Here is a 12,654-nt window from a genome sequence, read left to right as displayed (position 1 = left end):
TTAATTATTCGGATTTCGAACTGAGAAGAGAAGTTTTTTGCTGCAATGGTATATATGAAAATACCGAGGACCGGAATTGTTGTTAACTTATTATTGCCTCTTGGCAGTCTTATTGATTAAGTCCTAAAATTAATAAAATAAATCCTAAAATTCTCGAAGCCAGTTCTGTACCTTCTTTCAAATTCCTGCTCAGATCTGTTAAACTCTCCTAAATGTTTTGTTAGCAGAAAATTGTTTTTGTTCGACCAGACTTGAAGTCCCTTCGGGGTTGTCTGCTCTTGTGCCGTAATAATAATAATAATAAAGTGGATTATCTATGTTGAGACAAACCGACAATGTGGACCAACAACTCCACTGCTTCCCTGGACACCGCCCAGCTGACCGCCTACCTGGGGGTGTCCAGCGTGGCCTGCCTGACCACCGTCGTCCTCTACCTGCTCCTCATCACCATGACCTTTCGCCGGCACCGCTCCTCCTCCGGCTCGCATTTTCTTCTCTGCCACCAATTCTTGGCGGAATTCCTCATGGTCTCGGTACACTGGCCCCTCCTCCTCGTCCAGATCCTCCTGGCGCACCGCCGTCTCTTCGCCAGCGACGGCTTCTGCCGGCATTACATGTTTCCCTATATGATCAGCCTCACCGCCACCCTGTGGGGACTGTTTGCGCTGTCCTTCAACCGCTTCATCGCCATCATCTTCCCCCACGCGTACCCTCGCTTCACTCGGCAACGGTTCCTCCTGGCGCAGCTGGTGGCCTGCTGGTTGCTGGGAATTTTCGTCCACCTCCCGTTCTATGTGGACACAGGTGAATATTCTGGAAATCAAAATTTAAAACGCTCCAAGAACTGATGCGGTTCAATTATAAAAACTGAAATGCTTTTAAACTGAAAACCCAATTTTTTGAATTATATTTGAATTATTTCGAAAACAATACCATTTGAATAATAACAACGTTTACAAAAATAATCTGAATGCTTTTAAATTAAAATTATATTTTTTTTTAAAATTATTTTTTGAATAATTACATTTGAATAATAATAACGTATTGAATTAAAAAATGTAATTAATTTTTGAATAATTATTTCAATAGATTCCGATGAGAATTTAATAAAATTGATTGCCGGTTCACCTAAATGCGATGAAAAAACACATTCGTGACAATTCCTCTGTAGAGGAACTGAATACGTAGGCGGTGGTTATATTATTATTACACTAGTAGACCCCGCGCAAATTGCGCGGAATAAATAAGAGATGAACAATTCAATGCAAAAAAAATAATTGTTTTCAACTACTTCTACATATATGAGGAAATCATAGAATTATTATGTTACTGTTTTTGTATTTTCGCTGGACTGCCAGGACAACCCTAGACAGGGCTCATGAGTATATGAAAATGTCCAATTTTCTTCCCGGAAATGGACCGGCTTTCGACTTAGCTCTACAGAACGAATCCTTCGCACCACAACAGTAAACAACTAATTAACTACTCGTATCATTAAAAATTTCAGATTATTTGCCCCGTTACAAAATATTAGCTCTGCAATTTAAACACGAATTATCTACCTGCTCTTTTTTACCATCGCGATTCGCGCGCTCAGCCGCGCTGTTTCGAATTTCAATGTACAGATACCATTAGGCATTAGACCTGCAGTGGCAGTCTAGAAATACTACTGCCTGAATCAAACACTCCCGCCTGACAATCAAATTACCAAAACATTTTACGATTTTCAGTTGGTTTTTCTGCTGCATTCACAACGCAACTAACGGTAAATTACTTTTTACAAAACATAAACAGCCATTTCAAAATATTTTAATATTTCGTAATCTTCTGTCATCGTTCGTTTAGTAGGAAATGTAAAGTATGTATGTTGCCTCGTATGCTGCTCCGCAAGCTCCGCTCGCGCCGCAGCTCGGCGTCGCCTGCGGCTCCGTCTTCTATTAAAAACTAACCAGATTGCTTCAAGTTTCGCAAATTCTCTCGTTCTCAGCAATGAAGCATTCCCCTGGATAACGCGCCTAACGACCGCTAAGCAACTACCTCCTAAGCAATCACCCAAATAAAAAACTTGTTAGCTATGTACTCTGTATGTATGTTACTGTCCCTAAACATACAATATCATCCTCTCTAAACACGCAGTACCATCTTTTTCGGACATCATTTTCCATAGAAAACAAAGGTAGCGGGAAGTCCTGGTAATCGCAACTTGCGAGTCGGAAGTCATTGCAAATTTTTGCCTTCAACGGCATATCAGTACCAATGGCGACCGCACGTGAAAACGTTGCCTTTAAACTGGTCAAACCACTGCGAACGGCAGCTCACTGAGAAACAGTTTTGAGCTGTTTCATACTCATAGAATTTGTTAGGTCTTTCCTACATGAACATTTCACTTTCTTTGACGCCATTTGTTTAAGAAAAACTTATAATTTCATTCGAGAATCATGACTACGGAATAATACGTGGTCATAATTCAAGAGATTTCCTCCCATCCCAGCAAAGTTGGCCAAAACGCGTTTAAGCTGCCGAGACAGTGGTGGGGTGGTCAGTTTTGCAGTGGTGGATACTCGACTCTTTCCATTGGCTTTCTATGTTAAAGTTTTTTGAGATTCTCTTTCAAACGTTTGTTTTTGTTTAAACACTGACTTGCGATGGCAAATCTACGCAGTAAGGGCTGTCTAATGACACGTTGACATGGAAGTTTGGTTCAGTGGATCTTGCGGGCGAACTCGACAGAGTGGGAATTTCGCTAAGGCTTCCGCGATTATTATATAGTGATGATGATAGACAGACTACGTCGTCTGCCATATGTTATATTAGGCTTGCCCGTTGCAACCGGGCAGCGCCTACGTAAAACTGTTGAAAATTAATAAGACATCATTAGTTATTATTATTTTTATTTAATTTATATCAGAAAATGTTCGGAAAATTAATTTTACAAAATACGTTTTTCAAATATTATTTGTATTAATTATAAAAGCGGCTAAAAACTGTTTGAATTCCAATCCAGGTGACAATCGCTTCGTGGCGGAACCGCCCTTGGGATTGTGTAATTTCGCCCACCAAGGGGAGGTGTTTGTGATTGGCTCGGTGCTGAGAGTGTATTTACCGCTGGCCTTGACCGGGGTCACGCACATCATCGTCCTCAGCCGGGTGGCGGTTACCAGTCTCCACCGGAACGGGGTGGACGCGACCGCCCCGGCGCCGGCAAAGGTCAGCGTGGCCTACCGCAAGCGGGTGCTGCTGACGAAGATGCTGTTCGCTAACTGGATCGTCCACTGTCTGTGCTTCGCCTCGGTACCGTTCTTCCTGTCGGTGCTGCCCGGATGGGTCTTCCATGAGATGCTGACGCTGCAGTGGCTGCGCGGTGTCTTCTTCCTCGGATATCTCTCCACGCCGGTAATCAGTAAATCAACTTCAATTTTATTATGATAATACTAACAAAACATTTTTAAAATTATGAATGATAGGTATCTCTGTAGAAGGAACTGAAAAATATGTAATGATAAAATATTAGTATGGATAATTTAATAAAATTTAAGTTGATTTTTAAATTTATTTAAATGTAAGTTATTAAAAATATTCTATCTTAGTTTTTAAATTCCATTTAAATATCATTTATAATTTTATTAAAATTTTGCTAGTGTTATCCCAACAAGTTTATAACTAATTTTAGTTTTATTAAGAAATACTATGTAATTGATTATTAATTAGTTTTAAATTATAATTTGTAATTATTGTATATTTTTTGTTTGGCTGGATGGCTGGATGGCTGCTAAATGAAAAAGTATATTTTTTTGAATTTGTTTCATGGCTGTAGGTGTTATTCTACGCGATGAACGAGGAATTACGGGAAGCGGCGAAACGCTTACTGATGCGAAAACGCCCGGGAACAGCCGGAGAAAAAACCGGCGCGTCGATGGTCCACCCACACAGCCCGAAAGAGGAAGCGGATACACTGTCCTGAACCGGCGCGGTTCATCGTTAATCAATTCAGATCAAATTAATTTTTACCATACAACTGCAAGTACAGTGCCGGTACACAACGGTGTGTATATGGATCGGCATCAGGAGCGCATTCGGAATTTAATTAACCCGATTGAAAATCTGGAGTACCGTGGATTTATTGCGTACTGCCTAGAAAAACTCTGCCTCTGTGTTGATTCAGTTTTATATAAATTTTTTGTGATATTGACCTTGGGAGCGAAAAAAGAAGCACCCCGTCTAATATTGATCGATGGATCCATAAGTTATAATTTACCGAGTCGTGAGCTGAGTAAAGTTAGGTAGGAAAAAATTAAAATTTACGAAAAAATACTATATGTACTATATATTAAAGCGGTGTTCTTGGAACATCTCAACTAGAAGTTCGATTATTTCGCGCTTTGAGGGAGATGGCGACTATATGTATAATATACCCGGCCGGAAAAAGATGTCAGCTCACAAAATCAGCTTATATCATTAGTAATTTGCGATTATCGGAATGGAGAAAAACAGGATCAAAACATCCCGCACGAACCGAAGAAGAAGGAAAAGTAAAATCAGGTTTAGAGACAGAATGGGAAACTTGTGATCAAATTTTACCGCGTGTGCGCAGTCATTACGCTAGTCAGGAGTCTTCAGGATTCAGCTGGATTTACAGGCTGCCACAGCATGGTCAACCGCTTAGACAGCATTCATCCGCTGTAATATACGTCCGAATGGTCAGCGCGCTGGCCAGCGCGGCGAAAGGTCAATTTGATGGAGCCAGGCAGGTCCGTCTGATTCCTGCCCGTTCAATCAAACCATCCCTTAGCGAATACTGACCGGGGAAAATTAGCGATGCGGCTGTTTCGTGCGGGCTGATGCCGCATATACAACAAGGGAAAACCCGAGCCAGAATCAACTTTTCTTTACATGCTATTAAACAAAACTGTTAAATCAACTGATATCTTCCGGTTGAATTTCTCGTACTGATGGAAACGGAAATTCATGGAGCCTGTTGACGTGGTTAACTCCGCAGACGTCGCACAGTATCGTACAGCGTGCTCAACCCCGAATGAAAGTCGTAGGTACCGCTGTACAAATGGTATTTTTTACATCGAGCGCGAAGCGCGAGGTGCTGCAGTAAGTCTTCGTCAAGAGCATAAAATTTGTCTGAAGCCACGAAGAGCGTACGTCACGCTTTGCCAATTCCCCAATCCCAATACCATTTCCCAGTGGTGTTGGCGCTCCGCTTGTGTAATAATGTGGTTCGCAACCACCGCGAGTCTCCATTAGTCTGATGCACACCTCTATACACGTTTTTCTAGGTACATTGTCAACGCTGAGATATCCCGTGATACTGATCGATACAGCGGACGAGGCGCTGATCTGATCAGCTATCTTACGGCTAACACCGGTGCATATATAGACGTATAAGGAGATTTATAAATTTCTTCTATACATTGTAATACAATATGCAGTTGTGCCGCTTGATATACTTCTATTGCTAATTGTCACACGCGGTAAATCGGCACAGTAGCAACGGATGCTGTAATCTGATGGGTGCCTTCTACTTCCTGTTCTGGCCATTTCTTGTGCAGTTGTTGAAAATTACAGCCGATCGGTGAACGCATGAAGCACACACGCATTGCTTACAAGATGGTCGTGACCTTTGGAAACCTATCGGTCTCTGCCAAATTGAATTGATTCTGCCAAACTGCAGTCTGTCTGTCATTATATCCAACGTGAATAGTAAAAGTCTGCGGCAGCCACGTCTGCGAGCGGGATTAGTGAGTGGCAGTTATGAAGGACCTTGCGATGAATCCACTGCCGAAGAGAGTCGATCCAGCATTTCCACTCTGTTCTGTGGATGGTTTATCGACAGCTTCATTTTAATCAAACTTCTAGTTACTGGCGTTGTGACTGACCATCGTGGAAGCGGCCGCTTGGATTCTTGCAGTTTCCTGGTATTAATTACGTAACCTGGAGGCGATGCTTCTTCGATCCCGAATTAAAATTAAGGGATGCAGTCGGAATTGAAGCCAGCCGTTGGTGTATGCGTTTTCATATCTGCCTGAAAAGACATGCGTCGGATGCTGGCTTCAGATGGCTGTCGTCCAGCATTATCTGCCGAAACGGCGGAGCTACAGTCGCTTATATTGTACTACTTTAATATTACTAACGCAATTGATGCAGTATCACTATCTGCTATCCGCGGTTGCTTTGAATATGTCTGACACAGCTATTGATGGAAATTACATTGTGATTTGGCTGTAACTCATAACACGCCATGGAAGAGTAATTTTTTATTCTTAGATAATTATCGGGCAAGCAGTTCCTACTTATATACAATGCGTTTAACCATTTGGAAAGGTTTTCATTTAATTTTTCCGTAGTGCATGGCTTCGCTTTTTGGTAAAACAAATCTGTTTTAATCTGATGACATTGACGCATTAAATGATGTTTTCGGGTCTTTTTGAGTTCACTGATTTTATCAGCATTAGTTGACGGAGCTTGTTCTGCAATGTAATTTGTCTGTAGTTTACCTGTAATTTCGTTTCACATTTTACTGACGGAATTTTGACAAAGTATTTTGTTGACTTGATTGACAAAATTATATTTTGACAAAAAACGGCATCCGCAAACCAAGCTGTCCTTGTGTCAACCGCCCCGGATGCATTCAGCGCCAACTGTCGCTGTCGCACTACCAACCACTCTCGCAGGCAGCTTGCTTAACCAAAACGCAAATACTTCACGGTATTTTCCCCACGAAAATAACGAGGAGCAGTGTTGAACAATTCCGCGACGCATCTCCCCTAATTTTTCTTTGAGATTCTGGAGACTTCGATCTGGTCAGATCTGTGCAAAAAACATTGGTTAATCTCGCCAGTATATTTTTCTAACAAAATCTCCAGCCTAACAACTGCCATGCAGTGCACAGTGCGATGCGTTGGGTGAAGAACGCAGTGTTATTCTGCGTGGTGATCTTCATCCACTCATTGGTCTTCTTCCTCGTCGTAGCCTACTCCTGTTTGGAGATCCTCTACACCCTGTACCGCCGCCTGTCCGCCGACCCCTGCCCCACACCCCCCTCCCCCCAAATGGACCACCCGGTCTTCTGCCGCGGCCCGCTCCTCCACGCCGTGGAGATGTCGGGAATCTTCACCGATTCCAAGTCCTTCGTCGATCGGCCGCTTCTCGTCGATCCTCACATCGCTCTGGAGAAATTCGCGGCCCTGGGCACCTGGCCGGAGATCAACCAGGTGGATCTGCGCAACTTCGTCGAGGAGTGCTTCGGACCGCCCGGGTCGGATCTGGAGACAGTGATCCCGGGGGATTTTCGGGAGGTAGCCGCGGGGGGCCTCCCGGTGTACCACAAAATCACCGATGAACGGTTGCGGACGTTCGCGGAGAAGCTGCACCACAAGTGGGGGGAGTTGGGGCGGAAGGTGAGCGCGGAGGTGGCGAAGCATCCCGACCGGCACACCATCATCCCCCTGCCCTATCCCTTTATCGTTCCCGGGGGGAGGTTTCGGGAGGTGTACTACTGGGACTCCTTCTGGACGATCCAGGTAGCTTTTAAGAATTTTTTTTTAAAATTTTTCGCGATTTTGTTTCTTGTTAGCATACCATTTAAATTTTATACTGCAGTTTATGACGAATTAATTCCGAAGAAATTCAGTTTTATTTGAATTCTAATTCATCTCTTTGATAATTAATTCCATGAGTGATTAGAGTTCATAACTTCATATTGTCATTACTATTTCACTGCACATTTTTCCCGTATATATTTACTTTCAATCAGTCTACGGTGTCGGTTTTCTTCATATTTGGCATTTTTTTATTTTCTGTTTTTATGGTTTTGTATTATTCCAGTATTATTGTATTTTGTATTATTTGTTTTGTATTTTTTTTATTATTCCAGTTATTAATTATTATTGTAATTTTTTTATTCCAAATTTTCAAATTAATTATTTCTCAGAAATACTCGAATCTTACCTTCTTATTTTTAAACTGTAAAATTTGTATTTAAATAGAGTTTAAATTAAAAATACGTAAATTTATGTGCATATATTGTTGCGAATTTGCATATTTGACTGCACATTAGGTTTTTCATATCATACGGAATTTTATATTGATTTCATATTCAGTTTTTACGTTTGACATTAAAAAAAGATTTTTTAAATTGATTTCGCACTTGTTATCATCTCAATTATCGCTCGTTCACTGCAGAAGTCAAGCATTGAAAAGCCATCAAACTACGATCTGTCTCCTTTAAACCCGTACATTGCGCTATGTGTTTGCCATATTCTCGTGTTTTTCTGGTTAATTTTATATTTAACTGCATATCGCACTTCATACTAAATTCGATTGTAACCATTTTCGCTTTTGATTACTTGCTTTTTCTTAACCGATGAAAATTTAATAAGCCGTTTCACATTTGCTCTAATTATAATTTCTTATTTCGATGAGTCCGATTTCACGTTTTTTTTCTAATTTAGTTTTTAATTGGAGAGTATTTTCAGTTGAACGTAAATGCAGTTCAGATAATTTTAACTTGCTTAAAATAAAAATGTAAATAAAGTTATTAAAAATTATTACATAAAATAAATTCAGTTACTAAATAAAACTGTTTTATTTGGAAAAATAAATTATAACAAATTCTAGATTAATAATTTTAATTATTCCTTGCGGTTTACTGATGGAAAATTTAATAAATAAATTAATTTTAATTGGAAAATTAAATATCATTGAATATAAAAAATTGTGGATGAATAATTTTTAATTTTTCCTAATGGTTCACTGGTAAACAAATTTAATAAAAAATTAATTTTAATTGGGAAATAAATGTAGTTGAATATAAAAAATTCTGGATGAATAATTTTAATTTTTGCCTTAGGGTTTATTGGTAAACAAATTTAATAAATAGATTAAAATTAATTTTAATTGGAAAATTAAATGTAATTGAATATAAAAAGTGGAGATTAATAATTTCAATATTTCCTTAGGGTTTATTGGTGTCGGGGATGGCAGAAACCGCCCGCGGGATGCTGCTGAACTTTGCGCATCTGCAGCAGCGCTTCGGGTTAATCCCCAACGGGAACCGCATCTACTACACGAAGCGCAGCGAGCCGCCGCTCTTCGCGCTGATGGTGCAGCACTACTGCGACCACGAGGCGGTTAAAAGCGAAGATGTCGCCTCCCTCATCCCGCTGGTGCTCCCGGCGCTGCTGCAGGAGTACGAGTTCTGGATGCGCGAACGCAGCGTCGAGCTCAGCGTCGCCGGCGGCACCTTCACCATGAACCGCTACACGGGCGGCGACTGCAAGGTGCCGCGGCCCGAATCCTACTGGGAGGATTTCCACGATGGGGAGACGCTGCAGAAGATGCAGCTGCAAAGTATGTGTCGGGCGCGGAATTACTTTTAAAATTTTTTCCTTTTTTGTATATATATTTTCATTTATTTTACTAGACCTCATAATTATTATGAGGTTTGTTAATTATTATTTGTTATCATTCTTTATTTCTTGTTTATGTTTTTCTTTCTTTTTCCTACAAATTTATTTATGGTGGTTTTGTTGTTGTTTGTTTATGGTTATTTATTTTTAAATTGTTACTGTTTATTTTAGGATTATCTGTGATTTGGATATTTATTTATGATTATTTATTCGTTTATTGTTTTCTTTCTTTTTTCTTCCTTTTTATTTATCATGGTTTTGTTGTTGTTTATTTATGATTTTTATTTTCAATTTTTACGGTTTATGTTAGGATTATCTGTGATTTCGATATTTATTTATCGTTATTTTGTGTTAATTTTCTTTAATTTTTACTCTTTATTTTTTGATATTTTAATCGTATGTATGATTATTTGTTTTCTACTGTTTGTTCGTTTTCTTCTGTTGTTATTTTTATTTTGTTTATTTTATGGTGAATATTTTTTATTGGTTTTTGCCTGTGTTGATGCAGGTGCGGAGAGTTTCTACGGGAATATCGCCGCGGCGGCGGAGAGCGGGCTGGATTTCTCGACGCGCTGGCTGGAGAACGCCGGCGAGGATTTTCTGACGATGCGCACAGAGACCATCATCCCGGTGGATCTGAACGCCTTCCTCTACGCCCATGAACGCGTCCTCAGCGAATTATACATGCGGCTGGGTAAAGCGACTGCTTCACAATTAAATAATAACAACAACTTCACGAATAATTAGTTATTTTTCATTATTTTTATTAATTTTATTTATTTCTTAGTGGACCGACCACTTAATCAAAAACTGCAGTACGTGTAATAATTAACTGAATAATCAGCAACAACAAAAATTTAATTTTGTATATAACGATAAATAATTTTTTTATTTATTTCTTAATTTATATAAATTTTTTTATTTTAGTTATTTTTCCTGAATTAATTTGTATATTTGTACGGCAGGCGACAGTGAGAACAGCGAGAAATACATGCGGATCGCGTTGCGCCGCGGCGACGGGATCCACGCGGTGTTCTGGAGCGACGAGCATCAAATGTGGCGCGATTACGATCTGAAATTGGGCCGGCAACGGGAGGCCTTCTACCTGTCGAATCTGGTGCCGTTGTTCGCGCGCTGCGACGGCGAAACCATCAGCATCACCAACGCGGCGTTTATGCAGAATGTCCTGCAGTCGGCCGACGTGAGTCCGTCGGCGCTGGCTAACCAGTTCATTTATTATCAATTAATTAAATGTCCAGTTTCAGACGATTTGACCGTGTAGTTATCGAGATCTAAAAAACATTTCATGTCAAGTTGCCGGTTACCATTAAAATAAAATGATTGAACAATATTAGCAGTTAATTTTTTGTTTACCGTAACTGTACAATTATCATTTCCCAGTTATTAATTGTTTTTTATTATTGTTTTTTAATCTTATTTTTTTATTATTTTTCATTATTATATTTTTTATTTTTTTAAATTATTTTTTTACTACTTTTTTCTTGTTATTTGTTTTTATGTTTAATTGCCTACACATATTCTTTTTTTATCAGTTCACTTGATTAAAATAAATGTATAAAATATTAATGCATGCGGTGCCGGTAGATGGTGAAAGTGACGTCATTTCCGGGCGGGCATCCCGTCTCGCTGAACGAATCATCCGGTCGGCACTGCCAGTGGGATTTCCCCAACGCCTGGCCGCCGCTGCAGCTCATGATGATCGAAGGTAACGGATGTGTTTATCGACAAGATTAAAATTCAATTAGGCCATTTAGGCTTGACAATATAATATGACAACAAATTAAATTAAAATTATTATTTATGATTATGTATTTCATTTAAAAAATCAATTAAGCAATAGAATAAGACAAATGCGCAAATAAAGTAAATAATAATAACCGCCGCACAAATTGAAAGTAATTGAGCCGTCCGATTTAATATTTTATGAATTGAAATAAATTCTGCAGAAAATTTGATTAAATTTAAATGATAAAAAAAATGGAATAAGTAAAAGACTGAATCAATGAAAAATCAGCCAGCAATGGTCCTTGACACTTCGTCGTAGCGTTCAACGAGAATCCCGAGCTGGAGCAGGTGGCGTTGGAATGGGCGCAAAAGTGGATCTCCGTGGTGCATATCGGCTATTTGAACAGCAGCCACATCTACGAAAAGGTCAGCTGCCTTTTTCTCCCGCTAATCACGATATACACGAATTTTACCGAATTCGCTTAATTATAAATTAGCAAAAAAAAGAATAACAAACCAACCAAAAATCTATTAATTTTAATAATCAATAAACTAATTGGGAGTTATTTATTATTAATTAGATTTATTTATTTTTGACAGTCATGGTTGGAGGAATTTACCGACAGTTGTTAATTAGTAAAATAATTATCAATAACCCGGTTTATCGGAATTTACCGATGCTTGATTGTTAATTAATCAAAAAATGCTAATAAAATAACTAAAAATCAATTTAACAGTTGATAAATCGAATGGCAGTTATTTATTATCAAATATAATTATGTGTCTATTTTTGGCTATCCTGGTTGGAGGAATTGACCGACAGTTGTTAATTAGTAGAAAGAATTCTTAATAAATTCAATTTAATTGGTAAATTGGTTTAAAATAATTGTTAGTAAATTAGTTCAGCTCGGGAACTGAATAATAAATAAACTAGTGGTTAATTATTTGTAAATGTAATTATTTGATGTGAAATTGTTGGTTGTGCAGTATGACGCGCGGACGGTGGGACGGTACGGGAGCGGCGGGGAGTACCTGGTCCAGGAGGGTTTCGGCTGGACCAACGGCGGCATCCTCCGCCTCCTCGAGCTCTTCCCCACGAAACTGCAGGCGCCCCACGATCTACTCGACCCCGACACGCCGTCCAACACGACGACATCTTAAGACAGATCAATTTTTTCTCGATCAAACAGCTCTCTATTTTCCCCTAGATTTTATTTAATTTATTTATTTTCCCCTGTTAATCTCGCATAGAATGTACTCGCTCGGCTTTGAAGTATTGCTTTTCGTGTGATTTTAAAGCTTTCCAAACCTGTTAATTTATCGCTGACACGTTGGAGAATTTGTCCGATATGATCAATGGCCGAAATTTAATTTTTTTGTCATTTTGCTTTCGTTATGGGTGTTTTCTTAGGGATGAACTGTGGAGTTTGCGTTGCGTGAGATTTATTAAACAATCTATTACAAATTCTATGAAGCAATTTGTGTCAACTTC

At 39.3% G+C, this 12,654-nt stretch overlaps 2 protein-coding genes across 2 annotated transcripts; both read left to right on the top strand.

The window, feature by feature from the left end:
• Positions 1–335: 335 nt before the first annotated feature.
• LOC129600696 (olfactory receptor 4K2-like) lies at positions 336–3,961 on the top strand. The gene is made up of 3 exons (XM_055499255.1): positions 336–804; positions 3,005–3,393; positions 3,815–3,961. The coding sequence occupies exons 1-3, from the start codon at positions 336–338 to the stop codon at positions 3,959–3,961; spliced, it is 1,005 nt and encodes a 334-aa protein (XP_055355230.1).
• A 2,791-nt stretch (positions 3,962–6,752) lies between these two features.
• On the top strand, positions 6,753–12,627 carry LOC129600678 (trehalase-like). Its single transcript, XM_055499226.1, has 7 exons — positions 6,753–7,529; positions 8,967–9,357; positions 9,925–10,110; positions 10,382–10,617; positions 11,022–11,142; positions 11,482–11,588; positions 12,150–12,627. Exons 1-7 carry the CDS (start codon positions 6,903–6,905, stop codon positions 12,321–12,323), a joined length of 1,842 nt encoding a protein of 613 aa, XP_055355201.1. The 5' UTR covers positions 6,753–6,902; the 3' UTR covers positions 12,324–12,627.
• The last annotated feature ends 27 nt before the right edge of the window (positions 12,628–12,654 follow it).

Source organism: Paramacrobiotus metropolitanus, unplaced genomic scaffold (assembly GCF_019649055.1).
Source record: "Paramacrobiotus metropolitanus isolate TYO unplaced genomic scaffold, Prichtersi_v1.0 Parri_scaffold0000189, whole genome shotgun sequence".
In the NCBI taxonomy this organism is placed as follows: domain Eukaryota; kingdom Metazoa; phylum Tardigrada; class Eutardigrada; order Parachela; family Macrobiotidae; genus Paramacrobiotus; species Paramacrobiotus metropolitanus.
This window is presented reverse-complemented; position numbering and strand designations above follow the sequence as displayed.

Coding starts and splice junctions, on each gene's coding strand:
- LOC129600696 (XM_055499255.1), top strand. CDS start 336: ATGTGGACCAACAACTCCACTGCTTCCCTGGACACCGCCCAGCTGACC. Junction 805..3,004: donor CCCGTTCTATGTGGACACAG/GTGAATATTCTG, acceptor ATTCCAATCCAG/GTGACAATCGCTTCGTGGCG. Junction 3,394..3,814: donor TCGGATATCTCTCCACGCCG/GTAATCAGTAAA, acceptor TCATGGCTGTAG/GTGTTATTCTACGCGATGAA.
- LOC129600678 (XM_055499226.1), top strand. CDS start 6,903: ATGCGTTGGGTGAAGAACGCAGTGTTATTCTGCGTGGTGATCTTCATC. Junction 10,618..11,021: donor ATGTCCTGCAGTCGGCCGAC/GTGAGTCCGTCG, acceptor CGGTGCCGGTAG/ATGGTGAAAGTGACGTCATT. Junction 11,143..11,481: donor GCAGCTCATGATGATCGAAG/GTAACGGATGTG, acceptor ACTTCGTCGTAG/CGTTCAACGAGAATCCCGAG.